Genomic DNA, 22,147 nt, shown 5'->3' with positions numbered 1-22,147 from the left:
GATCATGTTCTCGAAACTATAAATTGCTTACAGAGATACTTGTGAGTTACTCACTAAACGATCCTCATAACAATATAGGAATTGAATCCACAACCATCAATTCTCATGTTTGTAGATGAGTTGAACTCGCAATCATCTCATTAGAAGTGGTCTATTCTTACTGACTGAGCTAACAAGTGTCGACATGCCTGTATGTTTGAGTGACCTTTTTATAGGAATCGGGACATAATTACAAAAGCTACTTTCTCGAGTTCTTGAGATTTTTGTTGCCATCTTATGTATTGAGTACTGTTTTCAATTATAGTGTGAAGAATATTTTTAAGTATTGCATTAAAATTAGAGAAAGGAGAGAAAGAGATTAATGAGAAAAAAGTAAAAATATATGAAGAGTTTGAGAGCAAGGGAAAATAAGTTTGAGAGGGGGTGGGAATTAGAAAAGAAAAGAAAACAATAGAGAATTTGAACTAGAGGAGAAAAAGTATGGATTAAGACTAAGAGTCTGTTTCGGCTAAATTTATTTAAAAGATTTTATAAGATGTTTTTAGAGTTCATAAGATAGATTTTATCTTCAAAATAAGTTTATGAAGTGGTTCGATAAAATAATATTATGAAGCTTATAAGATGTTAATAATGACAAATTTATAATCACTTGAAGGAATTTATTACGATCTCATAAATAAATTGCAAACCCCTTACTTTAAAAAAAAAAAAAAAGAGTTTATAAGCTCTTAATATCTTATTTCTAGAGCTTACAAGATCTTTTTTTCTAAAAGATTTACCAAACATTTTGTAACGTAATATAAGCTCTTAAACATCTTATAAGATATTTTAAAAAACTTATAAACTCACCCAGACACTCTTTAAGGCATTAATTGGCCTCTCTTCAATTATACTGGATACAGTGGCAAGCAGTACCTGCACGCATAATTCTTAGTAATAATTTTATTTTATTAAAACTTATAATGTATTCCGTTATATTAAAATTTGACATTGCTTCACAATCTTACATGCAAAAATTGTCTGATAACTTTTTTTTAATTCATTAATTATTAGTATATATTTTACTCAAATTAAATGGAAATTGACACTTAATGATATGACTATATATACATGCAAAACAAATAATAATATGTTATTTCAGTTTCAATTAATAATAAGCTTAAACAACGTGGGAATAAATCTTGCCTCCCTCATTGGAAGAATGAATAAATCTAAAATAATTTATAACGAGATATATCTCCTCAAGTTTTAAAATAGAATCCGGAGGGAATGAAAATAAATAATACAATTATAGACATATTTATACTTGGCACTGACACATGAAACGTGCACGGACTTGAAACCAAATAAATAATTACCTATTTATTTTTTTAAAATTAATTTTAATTAATTAATAGAAATGAATTTTGAATTTTTCAGACAAAAGCTGAAAAAATGTGACTGTAACATTTCTTCTGAAAACTTATACAACTTTTCTACATAATGCGAAATATTGCAATAGTTATGAATTAGTATAACTTAAACATTCAATGATTTGGGAAAAAGGCTGTAACGTAAACATTGCAATAATTTGAAAAAATGTGTGAAATTCTTATAAATACTAAGTCTCTAATGACAGATTTCATTCCCTGATTTTTATGTATACAAAAAATATGTTTCTTATTTATGCGGTGATGAAAGGTTTCAAAATTGCTATTCATAGAATTTGTGAGTTTATTGTATTTTAGAAGTGAATTGTCGAAGTATTCTAAATCATTTCACCTCCTTTTTGTCCTTTCCTTTTCCCTAACATCCTCATAATCTCCAACACGATTTTGATATACACTACCAATTAAGCTTGCTAAATCATACATTTTTACTTAGAGTTTCAATTTATTCAATTTAAACGCTTAATTGACTTAATCGTCAGAATGGTAATCTATATTTTGTAGATTAGTCCACCAATTATATGCATGAGATTTTTCGATTTTCGTGGTGTTACTTGATTTTGATATGCATCAAATTTTAAAAAAAAGAATTAGAGGAAAAGAATTAAAACCTTAAATAAAGGAGAGGTGATGAGAGGAGAGAGGAAACGTTAAATATGATTGGAAAGTAGAACAAAAAAAAAAAATCGAGAAAAAAACTACCAGAGATTATTTTAATAATAAATTTACCATAACACACATATATATATACATTTTAACAAGCAAAAATAATAGTCTAAAATTTCTAGGTACAGATAGATGTTAGTTCGATAAAATCTCAAAATATACTCGTGTAACTCCAACAAGATCAAAACAAGTAAGTAATTCATAAAAAAAACATTAATTTTTTCAAAAGTGGTCGTTGATGGTCGTAGGTATTGTTAAAAAAAAAAAAGAATAAAAAAAAAATTAAATTTATTTATAATTAAATGAAAACATGAGGTAGCTTTTGATATTAATGAATAGTAGAGTTAGATAGAAAAACATAAATTGGTAAGAAGTGCATGCACTTTAGGAGGCAATGCACTTGGATTGCTGAGGGAGATGAGTGTATTGTTTGGTGGAATCCAATGCTATTTGTGTGGAGTTTCTTGTGGACAATGATTCTCACAACCAAAGTCTAGTTGTAGTTTCAGACCTTGTCACATGATCATAAATCTTCTCTACTTTTTCAATAATACAATTACTATTATTGCTTATCCCCTTCTCTCTCTCCAACCCTTGTTCTCTTTTTTAATTAAGAAAAACACATTTGCCTCTAATTCTAATGTTGGGATATCTTATTGAGCTCTCTTAGACCTTTCCGACGATATACTTTCGATTTTCAGACAAATTTTAAAATTAATACAAGATTTTTAGGATCAGACCTTTAAGGTTTATGGAATCTTAATATTTATGGACCATAGTGACCGTACGTCATATTACTTAATTATATATTTACGGTACATGTGAAATCGTACAATCAGGTATGCTTTATAATATTGGTCCTCCGTGTGACGGGTGTAACTTTTGCTACTCAATTATTTTATACTACCTTCATTATTCTCTTAAGCAACTCATTGACTTAAGCATGGACGGATCGTTCTTGGGACAACCCTGCCTAGTTCTAACCGTATGCGTATTTTGCATGCATATACGTTTGGATATTGAAGAACGCCCATTGCATTTGGAGTAGCAATCATCCTAGAACTCACTAAAAATACATTTTTCAGCTTCATATTATACAATTTAATTTACCACGTGGATTGTAAGACGTAAGCTGTTGACACATTTCACTAGTAAGTGAAAAAAGATTTATTTGACTTGTAACAATTCAGTAATATGTAAGTCAATCGAAGGTAAATATAAATTTTCGTTCATTCTTTTTTATTAATATCAAATAATTTTCGTGAATTTTGACTAACGAAAAAATCTACTTATTAGACAAAAATAAACATAAAAACTATTAAATATAATTTTTTAAATTACAAAAAAATTTCAACACATAAATTGTTGTGAGACAACTAAAATTTTTAGTTACCCATATTGTATAGTGAACTTTGTGACATGTTCAGGTGGGTCAAAAAAGTGCAAAAAACCATTTTCTTGGTTTCTTGTTTTGGGGCACTGGGCTCCACAAATTGTGCCTAATTGCCTGCTTGGGAAACCAAACTCTCCATCATTCCTCCCAAGAATCTGACTCTCTTCCTAGCTACTATCATGTCTTATTATTTTTTTTTCAGGTATATTAATAAATAATTTAGCTATTTTTTAATAAAAATTAATCAAATAGTATTAAATAATATTTAAAATTTAAAAGTCTGATAATAACATACATCAAACAATCAATTTCCATGACATATTAGTAAAAAATAATATAATTTTACTTCTTACTGTAGCAAAGGGAGTGATTTGCCATGTGATTTAGTTATTTTTATTCAACTATATTAATTATATGAGAAATATGTTTTTTTGTTAATTTTTTAAGAGAGATTGATAATAGAACTGAAAGTGATAATATCTCCGTGACTTTATGGTCTCGTTTGGTTCGTGGGATCGGATTAGATATGATGGAGTTCAGTGGGATGGAAATTGGAATGATAATTAGACCCCTCATATATATATTTGTTATTTTTTTTGTAAAAAGTATTTATGAGTTGTTGGTTATATTATATTTATTGTGTATCAAATATATTTATTAATTTATACTCTATTTTTAATTTAAATTCTTTCCTTATTAAAAATAATTTGGTGATGATTTAATGTGAAAAATGCCAAAATATATTGAGAATAATTATATTATTCAAAGCATGGGGGGCATTTTGGTCCAATCAATGGGGTAAGTGTTATATTTGTTAATTTAGGGAGATAAATATTACACAAAAAATAATTAAAGATGAAAGTGTATTTTACCTTTGATTTTATTTAATCGTGATAGATAATATTAATTTATTATAATTTTTAAATTTTAATAATTTATAATATAAGAAATAATCCATTTTCTGGCCGTAGGTATTTCATACTTGCCTAAGATATTGATAAATAGTTCTTGGTACCTCCATAAAAAAAATTCTTGTAATTATGTGCAAACAATTAATTTCCTCAATACAAATAATTTTCTCAATTTAGTTCTATAATTTTAGAATTTTCATAATTTTGGATATTTTTCAGTCAATTAATTTGATTAAAAAATTACATGTAATTTGTACACGATCAAATTAAGTTACAATCTTTAGTCCTGTAATTTAGAAAGAGTTGACATTTTTAGTCCTACAATTTAGGGGTTGGCATTTTTGGTTCTGCACGAATTGATTTATAAGACTAAAATTACAATTTAATTGAGTCATGTAGAAGTCACATGCAATTTTTCAGTCAAACTGGACGAAAAAGAACTAAAATTGTCAAAATTTTAAAATTATATGACTGGATTGAAAAAATTATTTGGTATAAGATCAAAAATGCCACCCTCTAAATTACAGGACAAAAATGATAATTTTTCCTATCTCATATATATATATATATATATATGTTTTTTCAAAAAGATTACTTTTACATTTATAAAATACGGATAATTATATCTACAAACCCTTTATTTACATAAATCATCATTGTCTTTTTAAAAAAATATATATACACCTTTTAGAAATATAAATTTTATTTACATAAACTATCTATACATTTTTTGAAAATTACGCATAAAAATCTCAAAAAATGTCAACATCATTACACAAATTATCTTTTTTCTTTTGCTGTCAGGGATGATTTCTGTAATTACATAAAAAATAAGAGTGATTTGTATAAATAAACCATAGATGAGAGGGTACAAATATAATTATTTTATAAAATATTATGAATATGAGATGCACTTCCCTAGTTAAGATTATAATTGTTTGAAATTTTCGTCCTTAATTTTGGGATAGCAAATAATTTACAACTGAAGACAATAATTTAATATATCACATCTAATTCAATTTTTTGCCGGAAATTGCATTTTCCCCTTAAAGTTAGCACACCATATCCATGTTCTGATAAAGATATAATTTTGTCCTTACTATGAAATGTAGGATTGTGATTTTTCTTTTGGGTAAATTGCACAACACCTCCTGTGTTTTGGTAAAATTGCTTGAAATTCCGCTATGTTAATTTAATAGGTAAAAAACTCTTTTGTGTTTTATAAAATACAACAAAAAATCTCATCTTCCTTAAAAAAAAAATGAAGAGTGGCTCACCTTTTTGAGGATTACTTTAAATATATAAATGTCCATTTTCCCCCTTTCTTTCATATCTAAATACATTTTAAATTGATTTAAATTATTTATTGAGTTCAAATATATTACAATAAATTATATTTATTATGAAATATATTATTTTAAATATCAAAACAACTAAATAGTATATAAAATTTTTAAAAATTAAAACTTTTAATTTAAAAAACACAATAAAAATTTAATATTCTAAAATTATCTTTAGACTAAGAATTCATATGAAATATAATTTAAATATAAAAACACCTAAACAATATAAAATTTTTAAAAATTAAAATTTTAAATTTAACAACAATACAAATTTAATATACTAAAATTATTTTAAATTTAAAACTCACATGAAATATAAAAATCGCTTATAATAATTATATATTATTAACCAAATTAAATTATTTTTAATTACAAGATATTTCAATAATTTTATTTTATTTTATAAAATATACTAATTAAATATCAAAATACCAATAAATTATATTAATTATTTTAAGTTATATTATTTACTATAAATATTATTTAAAATCTTTTTTTATTTTTAAAAGACATTTTTTTCCCCTTCATCTTCTCAGTGTAGTGGCCGGGGACGGCGCTTGGTGTTGGGGGACGCTGCATTATTCTAGGCAACGATGGCCTCGAGCACACGTAGGCGCCAACCGTCGCGCGCATGATATATAATATATAGTGTATATATATGTATTATAATATATATACATTATAGTGTATATATAATTATATATAAATAGAAGTATATTTTAAATTTGAAATGTTCATTCTTAATAATTAAGATCAATAATTGATATAAGAAGGGTATAACGGGTAATTTAGGACAAAATCAACAACGTTAAACTGACTTAACGGAAGGAGAGAGTATGCAATATTTTGAAAAAACACAGAGGGTTTTTTGCTTATTTTTGTAACACAAGAAGTTTTTAGCTAAATTCTAAAAACACAGGGAGCTTTACGCAACTTATCCTTTTTCTTTTTCTGATAAAGTTCAACAATTATTTCGCACACTTAAATTAATCGTGCGTATGATACATTTTTAATAATTACTGCTAGAGCTTAGAAATATTGTACTTAATCACTTAACTTGTATATAGTTATAGAAAAATTTTCAAAAAAGAAATTGGAAAAGACTATATTACATCAACAAATTAACAAAAGATTTAGTTTATTGTGTATAATATATGTTACTTATTTTTGTCACTGAAATCTCCACAGCCTCATTATTGTAGTTCGGCAATTAATTTCAAATTTTTTTCTTGAAAAGATAGAGCTGCAAGAATTGTTATTAGTAACTGATAAAAATAAGATAAATATATATGCAACATTTTTTCTAACCCTAAGTTGTATCTCTTTATGTGGGGGAAATTACATTCATATTATAATTTTAATTTATTATGATGTGATCAGTTTATCCAATTGATATATTTTTCATTTTGTATATATTAATTTAATTATGTAATCATCCTTTTTATCAAATAATAATAATATTTATGAAGGAACATTTGTGACGGAAGCTAACTATCGCATTGCGGAAGAATTTGCAACAAACTTGTTATGACTTCCAGGACTGAGGAAATTCTTTCGCAGATTCCGTCGCAAAAGGGTGCAAAGTTTTGGGGAGAAACGTATTGTCGCAAAGCAATCACAACATTAGTCACAAATTCTATGTCATAAAGATTTTGACACAAATACTTCAATGCAAATTTACGATGATGCCACATATCTGCGATAAGAATGTTGGGTTGCAAATGACGTCATTGCAAATTCCATCACAAATTTTGCAACGATTATCTCGTGCATTGCAAATTGTCACTGCAGTTGTGATGGAATGGGTCCGCTGCAAAATTGTAATGAAGATGATTGTTATCACAAAGCCAATAGTAATTTTCAATGTTGTCACAATTCCATTGCAAACATAATAACTATATTGTCGTTTGCAAGATCAGATATATAGGTAATGCACTATTATTTACATTCCCACATTCTTACACTAATATTTCAACACATGCAACCTCTTTCTTTTAATTAAACACTGATTTTTATTACCTTTTATATATTACATCGCATCCTAATGACACATAATCTTAATCAACATGTCATGTGTAAAGTGAGTTGTGCGATGCATCTCTACTCAGGTAAAAAGTCAATTGTATTTTTAGTATTTTCATATCATGTTCTAGTATAAATTTAAATATTTTTTTTGTTTTAGCATAAACAATTGAACATTTTAATTATTTCATTAAAATTGTAAATGTTATCTTTAATTAAATTGTTGCATGGTGTATATGTTATTATTGCGAAAATATATAGGTAATTTTATTTTGGTATTAATGAAATATTCAATTATATCATATTGTAAATAAGTGTTCTTTATTTAAATTATGTTGTTTTATGGTTTACATAACAATGTTATGACACTTTATAAAGTGAATATACGAGAAAAAACTTACCTCAAAATGTAGAAATTAATTTGATTTTAAAGTAGGTGTTTATGATTTTATAAAATAGGCTAAAGGCATTTATATGGATGATCATCCTAATTTTGGAGGGAAAACCCCAAAACATTTATAAAAAATTTGGTTAGTTTTTGATGAATTTTCATAGAAAATTTCCATATCAATTGGAAAATTTGTCGGTAGAAACAAGCAATTTTTTTTAGATATGATATCTATATATATGTTTATCAGATTTATCTAAAATTTCAAAATAGGTAAGATGGTGTCATTGTGATTACGTGTAACAATTGAACTTAAAATTTAAATGTTCAGTCGAATGATACATTGTAGCGGCAAATAATCACAACAACATACTTATAAATGTACATCACATATGAATATTCAATTAACATATATGTTTTACGTAACTAATAATAAATAATATCTTTAGTTTTTACATGTCGTTTTACTTGTATGGTTGGATCAATGTTTATTTAAATCAATTATTTAAAAAATACTAATAATCAAAACACCAGAGCTTTTTTTGTGATATTGTTAGTATCCAGATCAAATTACAGTGCTCATAGAATATTTTACACATAAAAAGGACAAATTTATCAATGAAAATGTGATACTACAAAAGTATGATATTCACTATGAACTATTAGGCGGATTAATTTACTTAAACGTATATTATTTTTTATTAACATTTTCAGGAAGAAAATTAAATGAATTTTGGCGACAGGCATTCCCACGGATATTTTAATATTCTGTAATTTATGTGCATTTTAAAATTTTTTGATGTTATGTAGGGAATAATATTGTGAATTATTGGAAATTATGAAATTATGTGGATCATCGTGAATTGTTTAAATTTTTTTGGTGGGGAGAATAATATTTTTGATCCCATTAGTTAGGTCCGTTTCACTCTTGGTCCTATTCATTACGGGATTAGCACTTTTAGTCCCATAACATATAAAAATTAGCACTTTTAGTTCTCATCCATTTTTTTATCTACAATTTAATGGTGTAGAGCACGTGCCTAGCATGTGATCGTTAAGTATTTTTGGCTGGAGAGAAAATTAGTTTGTTTTCCAGCTTGGGACCAGTTTTGGAGAAAAATATAACCACATTTGGGGGGGATCTTGAAGGAAATTAGGGCAAAAAGTATAGCGATTTTTCTCTTTTCTCAGAAAAATTGTATCATATCCTTCCCAAATTTCTATAAATCCAAGCCAAGTAGAAGCAACTCAAAGAATCATGTTTTCCATAAGTGAACCAAGTAGGCCAAATGAAGTATTCTTATAATACTATATTGAAAAAAGGGCCAATTTTTCCTCAAATAAAAAATACTTAACGGCAACATGCTAGGCATGTGACCTATATCATTAAATTATAGATGGAAAAGTGCATGAGGACCAAAATATTAATTTTTTTAAGTTATTGGACTAAAAGTGTTAATCTCCTAATGAATGAGACCAAAAGTGACATGGGCCTAACTTATGCGACTAAAAATACTATTTTCCCTTTTTTGTTTTTTTTTATAATGAAATTATGTGAATTTATAAAATTTTAAATTAATTTTTGTTTCAATTTTGTATTGTGCGCTAATATTTTTAAATATTTCCAGAGCAGTCTCAGCTCGGTTGGTTGCTGAAGCAGATAAAGGTGTTCGTCCACTGTTACATGAAAAAGGCAAATGACTTCCAGAGCGATCTGGGGCGGAAAAAGACTGTAGTAAGTAAAAAATTAAATATTTTGTTTAATTTATAAAATTTTAAAAATGCTAACTAATATTAATTTATCCCTTTTGTTTGGTTTTAAGGGATATTCAAGAAGCTGAAGGAGGAACGTGCCTCACAACTGCCTTCGGCCGGCGATGCTGAGACTCACCTTTCCCAGCAATGATGAGGACGTGGAGGCATTATATTAGGACTTTTTTTTTTTAATTTTAATTTAGATTTGTAACAATTATATGTTTTTTTTAATAATAATTTATTTAAAATTTATTTTCTTTATTTTACATCTAATTGCAAATAAAAATATATAATTGAATACAAATAATATTTTTAAACAAACCAACGGAAAAAAAAATTAGGGATGGAATTTTCGATGATAAAAGTCGTCGGAAATATTGTAACGAATTTTGGCATGATTTATTGGAAACAAAACCATCAGAACATCTCCATACAAAAATAAATAAATAAAATCCCTCTGAAAATTCTTCTCCAAATCAATCGAAAATTGTTTGTTATTCGTCAGTTCGACACATTTTTTGATTTTTTTTTGTTTCTGTTGGACATATTCCAGCGAATTGTATTTTCATTGAAAAAATCGTCGAAATTATTTCTGACACTTGTTTTTCAGAAGGAAGCTTTTCGTTGGAGGAACCATTAGAAATAAATAAAAAAAAAACCTTTATCAAATTGCCGGCACTATAGGGGTTTCGTTTTGTAGTAAGAGATTAGAAGCGCCTATGCAATAAGTGCAAGAATGAAAGTTCAAAACCACAAATAATGTTACATATGACTTATTTAGAAAGGTTTTTGTAATTATCACATCTATGCAAAAGAATGTCAAATCCGTCACAATTTCGTCGCGATATCTCATAATCATTTTTTCAAGTAACTTGCAATGCCCTTATGCAGACATTGCATCCATCACAAACTCATTGAATAAGTTGCGACTGAAAATTGTCGCAATTATCTGTCTCAAATTTGTTGACGGAATACCCAGTAGAACATTATTGCAAACTCGTCCCAAGCTTCGCAACAATGGAAAAATGCACTTTTTCTCCTACAACTGTAGTGGAGTAGCATTCTTGCTCTATTTTGATTTTTTAATTTTATAATTGAGGACAATAATTTTTAAAGAGGTAGCACATTTGGTTCAATTTTTGTCCTTAAATGTTAATTTCATTTGGAAAAAAATGGCGCATGCTTAGCATGTGACAATCCCTTATTTTCAATCTAAATCGACACTTTTTGACAGAAATTTGACCAAATATGCTACTTTTTCTTAAATATTGTCCTCAATTGCGAAATTAAAATTGAACTGGACCAAAAGTGTCATTCTTCCAAAGTTATCAAACAAAAAATGCATTTTTCAATTGTAATGACACTTATTCGTTACCGAAAAATGCAATTTCAGTCCTGTAACTCATGGGAGGTGACATTTTTTGTCCTATATCAATTTATTTTTTCAATTTAGTCCTGTAACTTTAAAAATTTGACAATTTTCATCCTTTTTGGTCAATTTGGCTGAAAATTGCATGTGACTTGCACATTACCCCATTAAATTATAATTTTATTCATGTAATTTAGGGGGCATTGACATTTTTAGTCCTATAACTTGGGAGAGTTGGCATTTTAGGTCCTGCATGAATTTATTTACATGACCAAAATTAAAGTAAATTGCAATTTTCAACCAAATCAGCCGGAAAAGAACTAAAATTGCCGAAATTATGAGGTTACAGGACTAAATTGCGAAATCAATTTGTACAGGACTAAAAATGCTAACCCTACTAAGTTATAGGACTAAAATTATAATTTTTTTCTTATCCGTCCAAGCACTTAGAAAATGCGATCGCAAACATTTGCGACGACTTATATCCCCAAATCACTACGACATTGAATCAAAAATTTGAGATGGAATTTTGTCGGAAAAGCCATCACAACATGTAGCTGTTCTCTAAGTGTCCTTTTTGCAATTTTCATCTCAAATTATGTTTCTTCATTTTCAAAAAGCGACAAACTTTGCAACGAAATTTTGGGTTAGAAACAATTTTATTGCGACAGACGACCATCATTTCCGTTGTAAATAATCTGCAACATGTGTCGTACCAAGAAGCTTCCATCTGTTGAAATGTTCGTCACAAATTTTATTTTGAGACGAATTTTCTTTGGGATTCATTGCAAGCATCCGCAATTAGTTATTTTATTTTATAGGGCATGAATCACATTGTAATTGCACAAGGAAACCACATTGTACTGATAAACATATTTTCACTTCAATTATGTTTTAAAATTTAAAAATTAGAAATGAAAACATAAACAAACAGAATTTTATAATGTGCTATAGATATTCTTTAAATGACTTTCTCATTAAAATTACTCAGGCTGACACTTGAAATTTATTATAGAACTCATGGAGGGAAAATGAATCCTTCCCAAACTTAAATTTATTTAAGGAGACATATTGCGCGCAAATCGAATTTTTTATTTTAAATTTTACATATATCTTTTATTTTATTTTACATATTTGGTATACAAAAAATTATACCATTTGTCTTATTTGAGAAACATTTTTTGCGTGTGTTACGTGTATATATATAAATTAAAATAGAAGATGCAATAAAATTTGAAATAGAAAATTCTATCCCAACATTCTGATTTTGAACTGAAATAAATATGCCAGCTAGCTGTTGTTGTAATAATGCATTTTTTGAACCTCAATGCTTACCTGGAAATAAGATTCTGTCAGCCTACAATTAATCTTATTACTGTAATCTAAGCCAGAATTTTGAACTCCAATTCTCATAAATTCTTCTGAAAATTCATGTGAAATTGGTCTATAAATACAGAAGAACATATATAAATTAGGGTTGCCAAAACTAATCGGTCGGCGGGCGCAACGTTCTCTACTACTTATCTCGGGTAACTTCGATTCTTCTCTATGAAATTTTAAATTGAATATATATTTATTTTGATTAAATGTTTGTGAAATGAAATAGATTTGAATGTTTGCCGTCCTTCTTTCTGACGAGATCTTTTACAATTAAACCGTTCCTGTTCGTAAATGAATTATCGTTCTTAATTTAATAGATCCAGTGACGACTCAACTTTAAAGCACAAGCGGTCCGGTGAGTTGAAATCTCTTTCGACTTTTTAATAATAAAATTTCCATTATATGTATGTTTATTTCTTCCACAAAATTAAAAAAATAGTTACTAAAATTGTGTTTATGTGAGTTAAAGGCGGAAAAAAATTAGGGTTAATTAAAGATTGTATCTATCGGAATCGACTTTGGATGTCGGTTGTTATTTCTTAACTTTTCTTCTCTTTTTTTTTATTTATCATGATACATATACTCAATTGGTTTGAAATAAAATCTTCTCCGCATATTTATATATCATGTAAAATTCATTCTTTTGTTTTCCAAAATCGGTAATGAAAGCGTTAAATTCCTCTTTTATATTTTCTTTGAAATTATTTTATGATCTATTTATATACCTTTTATCCCAATATTTCTATATAAAATAATGAATCGAAGATAGTTCCATGATCGATTCTTGAATGTTACCTATGTCTTAATTATGTATTTAGTAGGGAAAACCAACTAAAATTGTTAGAAGTTGTCAATAGGAAAAGTATGATACTTTTTGTTAACCGTGGTAAATAATATTCAACTATTGCTGTACAACGGCTGTGATTAGCTGTTGTTTCATCAAACGAAGACAAATAATTTATTAGGCACGACTAAAATTATGATAAATATTAATGAATCGTATATGTGGTAATTTAATTGAAATGGATTAATAGTATTGGTGTTTATCATGGTTTTTTAATTATAATTTATTTATAATTTAGGGAATATTTTATTTATTTCTGCAATGTGAAAGTCAACACAAAGGCATCGAACCCTTTGTTAATAAATGAAAAATATTTTATAGTTAAATTTAGAATGAATGTTTTTGTAGCTTCAAGGGTATTCTTGTTCACAAAGAGATTTGAGAAATAAAACATAAACAATGATATATATATATATATATATATATTGTTATGTATATTTATTAATAGTTTGATTTTAAGCATAAAACCAATTCTGTGAAATGTCCTCTGCACTTGGGAATTTAATTACATATATGTATTCCGCTTAAATATATTTCTGATTCGGTAATTTTGATATTTTAAAATTTTGATCCTAATCTTTTTAGTATTAAAAAAGAGTTATGTAACTTTTTAACATCTCAAAGTTTTGGTCCTTCCAGTGCCAAATTTTGTAAAAGTCGCTGAAATGAATCATGTGCACCTTACGTGGTTCATTTAAATTGGGGTTTTTGTTCAGATTTGTTCACTTTTGCCATCATGGCTGGAAAAACAAAATAGTGAGTGGCACATGATTTATTCTGCAATTTTTGCAAAATCCGGTATAAGAAGGACCAAAATTGCGAAATATCAAAAAGTTACAAGACTTTTTTGCAGTCCAAAAAAAAAAAAAAGATAAAAATGCTAAAGTATTAAAATTACAGGACCAAAAATATATTTAAACCTATGCAATCTTTGTGTTGCAATAATTATTTCTAAGCACCCTCTAAAAGTTTAATATTTGTAGTAAAATATAATTATAAAGACCGGATCGTAGTCTACTATATTACAGACTATGGAGAACATTCTATTAACAACTTTTTATCTAATTTGTTACTTTTTGACATTTAGATGAGAAAAATATCTTTTCTTTTCAGAGTTGAGTCGTCACATCTTGTTAGGTCAAAACTATTTTTTTTTTTTTTTGAATTGAAATTAAAACTTTATAATGTGTGTGTACGTACATGTAGGCAAATTATATTTGTAATCCTACAGGATAAAGGGTTCAATATTTTTGGATTTATTGTTCTAAAATTAAAAAAAATTGACATATTTAGTCCTATACTTTATGAAATTTTCAAAATAGTTATAAATTAAATTTGAAAAACGTATAGTCCTCTACTAAACATCTCAATTTTTTTTAATTTTGGGATCATTTTAAAAATTTCATAAAGTATAGAATTAAATGTGTCGAATTTTTTAAATTCTAATTAGAATCATTCTGAAAATTCTCGTAACTATGACAAATGACTAATAATATTGAATCCTCTGTTATACGGGAATCAAAATATAATTTCCCTTTACATATATGATGATGATATATGTATGTTTTCATGAAATGTGGTATCATGTAAAGTTTTTTTATGAGTATGATTTTTGGGAAATATTGGGTTTGAAGAGTGGGGTGGAAAACAAAAACATTAGTCACAAGATATTAAGTGATAATTTTAAACTGTCGTAATTTATATTTTAGAAGGGATGATATATTTTGTTACAACAATAATGTATAATTAGATTAGTTTCATAATGACAAAAACTATATTTTATGATATTAATTATTGTTACGATTATCATGATTAATTTCACAAATTTAATGACAAAAATTATATTAAGTTTGTATGACTGAGAAATTATAATTAATTACATATATATGTATATGACAACAACAATATTATCATCAATGTAATTGGTGAAATTTTTGTTAAGATCATATTGTAACTACACAATTTATTATTTGTCGATCGATAATTTGGATAAAGTGACGATTTAAGTACTATATATATATATATATAAGAGTTATATATTACTTATTATTAATTAATGTTGCTGATTTGAATTCTTATTAACTATATTATTGTTGCTTATAAGCTTAAATAAGACAAGCAAAAGTCATAGTATATATCCTTGTATTTGTGTGGTTGTGTGTATTTTGTGAGCGTATACGCATGATGTAAGTATACATGACTTTACAATATGGATGAGGGAGAAGGTGTCTTTGTTGAAAAATTGAGGTTGTCCATTTTTAGTCTTTGTGGTACGATGTCACTGTTTTTTGTCACTTAATGCACTCTTCTTAATTCCCACCTAAAGGCTTGTAATTGCTCTTTAATTGACACTACCCCTCCACATAATCACCCCTAACTCAACCATTACTTACTTCTTCAAATATTAATAATTAAACATCAAGAATAAATTAATTGTTTTGAGTAATTAATTTGAACCAATCAAGTTAGATTCTCAGTTAGATTAAATGTAAGTTTATATATTTAGGTAATTATTGCAAATTTGGTCCGCTATATGTAGGGGATGACACTTTTGGCTCTCGCCAACCTCAAATTTGTAAATGAGGATTATAATTAAAATATTATTAGAAAATGTTAAAATTGGCCAAAAATTAGGACATGCTTGGCAGTGACCCCTTTATTTTGGCGATATTTAATTTTTCGATTAGTTTTATTGATGTGTCATCTTTGCCCTATTTGCATTTGGACTAAATGTGCCACCTCCTATGGTTCTAGGACCAATGTTGTATTTTTTTCTTACGTTCTTCATGCCATATGAGCAAGAAAAAATTAGAAATCCCAAAATTAACTATGTCGCGTGTAAGACATTTACCATCGGATAAAAAAAATTAATATATTTATGAGTAGAGATGTCATTTTATTTCTAAAATTAATATATTTATGAGTAGAGATAGTCATTTTATTTCTAATATCATTGCAGCAGCATTTGGCTGTATACATATTGTAGCCTTATGGGTGACATATACTTGTATTTGTTTTCCAAATATCTTCATATTCATTACTGTACATGGCCAGAACAGTACTATTTATAGAAAATTGATACTGGAAATTGCATTAATAAAATTATTCTATAATTACATAAAAAAATAGTCGATTTCCATTTATCCAATAATGTTATCAAAGAACATATACATAAACATCTAATTATCATTTAATTAAATTTCAATAATGTATATATAAATAAAATGAAAGAGCTATATGTTTATATATATATATATATATATAAATATTTAATTCCATGTAAGTAATCATTAGGTTTATTTGTGGGTCAGGAATTTGTGATACCTACTTCTAATCAAGTGGACAGAATTACCCTTCCCTGCCCTGATGTGACCACCCCCAACCCCACATACATAAAATTTCACTGTTGCCTTCTAGCACAATATAATTAATAAAATTAATTATTACTTTATATATATTTTAATATTTTGAGTTTTAATTTCTTGATGGTGAAGAATGTCTGAAATTGAAGTCAAAATTTTTTTGAAAAAGGCTGATGATTATATTCAGACAACAGGGTTCCATGTTTAGTGTTAAGGTATTATAGTACTGGAAATTTGTGTTGTGTTTGGACTAACATCGAACCTCAAGAACATATATATACATATGTATTTATATATACTGACAATCTTGACTATATAATACACACCTAATTTTAATTATATTTAAATTCTTTTACTGTGACTGCCAAAGAAGAGGTGACGAAGGTATGTTTGTCTTCATGTGACCAAAAGATACGAAAATGAGAGAAATATTGGAGAGGGTGGGGGGTGGGGTGGGGGGGTGTGGGGGTCCGGAGGGTGACCTCCAGGCGGTGGACCCGATCCTTCGCCGCTTATGGACACACTATGGGACGTGGGCTCAGGATGAAAGCTCTGAAATCCACCTTCTCTCCTACCCTACTTCTCTCTCTCTCTATATATATATATATGTATGTATTGTGTATAATATGTAAGGGATACGGTTGTTTTGCAAGATGAGAGTATAAAAAAAGAGAAAAGAAAAAGAAGAGGGGGGTAAAATGCTAAATGGATATGTGTTTGTGTCTGTGGAGGGCACCAAACACATAGAAGACCCTAAGTAGCATCTTTTTCGAAAACTTCATTTCACTGAAAGCAAGGGAATACAGTAGAAAGAAGAGAGCAAAAGCAAAGAAAAGAAAGAAGAAAAAAAAAGTATCACATCACAGATAATTAGCTATATCCATGGCTTGATGATATCTTTTCTCTTTCTCTCTCTCTCTCTCTCTCTCTCTCTATGTTGCTTCAGTTTTTAGCTGTTCAGATGTATGCATATATTCCTTGTATTAATTTCTTGATTTGTGGATTTCGGGAGGAAGTTTAATTGAGTGAGAATTAATCGAGCTGATTTTTGTAAGTGGGGTTTTCTAATTCTTGGGTTTGTAGATTTGTGTGTGTGTGTGTGTGTGTGTTTTTCAGTTGAGGAAAAGCACATCAAGAATTCTTGAATACTGAAAGAAGAAGGGTTTTGAATTTATTCAGCATGGCAGCTTCTTCTTCATCAGCTTTTCTTGCAATGAGAGATGAAAATGAGAACCAGCTTCATCAGCAGCAGCAGCAGCTTATTTCCTCCGCGCCAGCTTCTCAGCCCCAGGCGGCGTCCGCTTCTTCGTCGATCAAGAAGAGAAGGAATCAGCCTGGAAATCCAAGCAAGTACCAGAAAACCCTTTTTGAATCTGCATGAAATTCACCCCAAAAAAGGACTCGAATCAATTCAATTCTCCCAAATCTTGAATTTTCATCCACACCCCTTTTCTCCTTTCAATTTGCTTTTTCAAGAAAACTAACTTTTATGAGGAAAAAATCCAAAAGTTCTTGTATCTGGAGATGGAATGGAATCTTGAAAAAATTAATTAAGCCCACCTCGTGCTCTTTAAATTCTTGGTTGATTAAGTTTTTGTCAGCTTATTTTCTATTAATAAATATATATAATTAATTGTTATTGTTTTATTGTTGTTTTGGCATGACAGATCCAGACGCGGAGGTAATTGCACTATCTCCCAAGACCCTAATGGCTACAAACAGGTTTGTGTGTGAGGTTTGCAACAAAGGGTTCCAAAGAGAGCAAAATCTCCAGCTCCACAGAAGAGGACACAACCTGCCGTGGAAGCTAAGGCAGAAGAGTACAAAAGAGGTGAAGAGAAAGGTGTATCTGTGCCCGGAGCCCACTTGCGTCCACCACGACCCGGCCCGAGCCCTCGGAGACCTCACCGGGATCAAGAAGCATTACTCAAGAAAGCATGGTGAGAAGAAGTACAAGTGTGACAAGTGCTCCAAGAAATACGCGGTCCATTCCGACTGGAAAGCCCACTCCAAGACTTGTGGTACTAGGGAGTACCGATGCGACTGTGGCACACTTTTCTCTCGGTACGTACTGAATTTTCCATCTTTAATTGTTATTCCATGCTGTTCTTGGAGGAGTATGATCAACTAATAGTAAGAAACTCGGCTTTTAACTCTACGCGTGCTACTCTTGGGGCGGATGATTAATAGCTACGATCAGAAGGGAGTTTGGAGTTTTTATTGGATGCGATCGACTCATCGATTGCATCTACAGTAGTAATGATAATAAGTGTGGCTAATACTTGGAGTGTTATTTCATCAAATGCTGGGGTGTGGAGAAAGGAGATATATATATATATATATAATATATATATATATATATAGGATATAAATTAGTGACAATGATGAAAATTTAAGGGGTTTTAGCTTAGGGCTTGTAGATTATTTTCTCTGAGTGATAACTGCAGATGGAAAAAAGTTGTCACGGGCCGCCTCGGGAAATTCTGGCTTTTCTACTACAGTTACAGATTGTGGCTCCTCTCTCTCTCTCTATGTATCTTTTTTCTCTCTCACACACTCCTACACGCACATAAACACACACACACCCCATCAATTCCTGTTTTCTTGGTTTTGGAATTTAGTTTGGTTCCTCTCTTTTCATTTCGTTTTGTTCTTTGGATCTTTGCCTGTCAAAAAAAATGGCTCCACGTGAATTGCTCTCTGGAAAACGCCATGACCTAAGAGGGTTTTTTGTTTCGAATCTCTCTCTCTCTCTCTCTCTCTTCTTGGAACATCCGTCCTTCTAACAGTATACAGCCTTAGTTTCTTTTACCTCTTTTTCCCAGTTCACGTGGTATTAACAAACAAGCCATGTAAGTAAAAGTTTTAAGATACCAGGTTTGTTCTCTTGTGGGTTGGCTATTTCTGTTCACCTCTGTACTTCTTACACCCCATCCCCTTCTCATCATAATGTTTTGAGTTTCCGACACAACTCTTTCATTCCTCTCCCTCAATTATTCATCAGACTTCCCACGTACTGCTTCTCCATGTTCTCAATGTTGCCTCCATGTTTTTACCTCAATTTTTACACCACTCTCATCATCATGCTTTCTTAATTTGCTTACCAATTTCTTGTCTTGTTCTAGACCAGAAACCTGCCCATATCACCTCCAAACTAGTTACTCAGTGCATTTACTCACTGCATCTAGGTTCTTGATTATTAATAAATTCATTAATTTATTATGGTCTGTTAGAAAACCCCTCTTTTGCATTTGTTCATATATTTCAAAGGGGTAATATTGATGGAATATTAATAATAATGTTGTCAGAATTACAGAAATTCTTTCCCACCTAACATCCTCAATTATATGCCTTGTCTTTTTTCCCCCAACCTTTCTCTCTGCATTCTGCAGCTAAAAAACTATAAATCCTCCTACCAGCAATATATTCTATTCCGTAACGATTCCCTTGTTCAGGATTACGGAACAAATTAAAATGTCGACATTTTATAGTAATTCGGACAAAGCACACTAGCTTGTGACCATGACCTCATTGCCGTACCCAATTCTCTTACCATTTTGTAGATTATGTTAGAGACATAGAGACATTAATTCAAATCATGTAGATCAAATGTATTACATAAGTTAGTTGAAAATATATGGATCCCCATAGTGTCTTCTTGTAAATTCAGTGACAACAATTTAGTTGTCCGAAATAATGTGGATACACCGCCCGGCCCGAATTTTGCTGAGATGTGAACAAGAAACCATGTATTGATGATTCTTTATTCATTGCATTGGAGTTCTGGACATTTTTTGCATCAATGTAGAGTTATCCCTAATAAGTTTCTCAATTATATTCCCATCTCATTTCTAAGTGAAATTAACTCTTGCAGGCGTGACAGCTTCATCACCCACAGGGCTTTCTGCGATGCACTGGCCCAGGAGAGCGCGCGGAACCTGAATCCGCCTTCCTTGAGCAGCATTGGCAGTCACCTATTAGGCCTCTCCCAAATGTCCTCAGCGCAAGATCATCAAATCAATCATCAGCCTAACTTGTCAAATCATCACGACATTCTCCGGTTGGGCAGCGGTGGCAGGCCCAGCCCGCAGTTTGAAACCCTTGTGGGCCAGGGATTTCGTCCTTCGGCTGGAAGCCTGCCACCTTCTCCAGCTCTATTCCTGCAGCCACAAGTGGCAATGAACCATGAGGAAAACCAATCTCCACATGGATTGTTGCCAAACAAGCCCTCACTTCATGGACTCATGCAACTTCCCCAACTCCAGGTTAACAATGCTAACACCTCATCTGCCTCCACAGCCAGTCTCTTCAACCTCAGCTTCTTCCCCAGCAGTAGCAACACCACTAGCACCATGGACGGAAGCCACCACTCCGGTGGCGGAGAAGATCACTCCACCCTCTTCTCATCAGGTATATATACATATATCTATATTGGTGTTTCTTGCATGCATCGAGCATGTAAACATCAAGCAGTGGATAATTCGATGTCATCACAATATGCGTTAGTAGTACAACGTATTTTGTGATGACATGGGATGATTCATACTATCTGATGCTTTCATTGCCGTTGCACGTAAGAAAATCCAAATTGTGATACTTGAAAGAAATGCTTTAGGTGTTGAGAAATTTGAAACTTAATTAAAGAAGAAAAAGTATAAATTCATGTACTTGTTTTTGAATGGTTATTGTAGCCCCATCATGGATTTGATCAAACCTAAGCTGATCATATGATTAATGTAATAATACTATACACTCGTCATATGATTAATTAATCTGTTTCTGCCCTCTTATTTCTTCATTTTTCCCCATTTTACATTTCTCATTGACACTCTTCTCATGATCAGGTAATCTCATGAGCATCGCGATCCCCTCACTCTACAGTGCATCGCATGCCATTCAAAACCCGAGCGCCGCACACATGTCGGCAACGGCACTGCTCCAAAAGGCAGCGCAACTGGGCTCAACCACCAGCAACCCCGGCGCTTCCTCTCTGCTGAAAAGCTTTGGAAAGTCATCAACCGACGATCACCACTCGTCCCTCGACGTTGGCCACAGCTTTGCCGGTGGCTCACCAGCAGCAGTCTTCGGGGGGAACATTAATGGCGGAGGCAACCACCTGCATGACTTGGTGATGAACTCCATTGCCAACGCCGGCGGCAGCAGCTCATCAGGAACCATATTCGGCGGTTATAGCACTGGGAATCATGATGATCAGCAAGAGAGCAGTATTGGGCATGATCATGATCATCATCATCATCAGTACAGAGGATTGATCCGTGGTAATAGT

General features: G+C 30.3%; 1 protein-coding gene across 1 annotated transcript in view; it reads left to right on the top strand.

Annotated features, from left to right (window-relative positions):
- The window catches only part of LOC105156147 (protein indeterminate-domain 5, chloroplastic-like), a gene marked incomplete in the record, with an annotated part of 10,853 nt that continues 1,697 nt past the window's right edge, over positions 12,992-22,147 (top strand). The window contains 5 exon segments of the mRNA XM_020692112.1: positions 12,992-13,009; positions 18,040-18,206; positions 18,528-18,924; positions 20,735-21,270; positions 21,705-22,147. Coding sequence (XP_020547771.1) covers positions 18,041-18,206; positions 18,528-18,924; positions 20,735-21,270; positions 21,705-22,147 — 1,542 coding nt within the window.

Source organism: Sesamum indicum, linkage group LG2 (assembly GCF_000512975.1).
Source record: "Sesamum indicum cultivar Zhongzhi No. 13 linkage group LG2, S_indicum_v1.0, whole genome shotgun sequence".
Classification (NCBI taxonomy): Eukaryota; Viridiplantae; Streptophyta; class Magnoliopsida; order Lamiales; family Pedaliaceae; genus Sesamum; species Sesamum indicum.
This window is presented reverse-complemented; position numbering and strand designations above follow the sequence as displayed.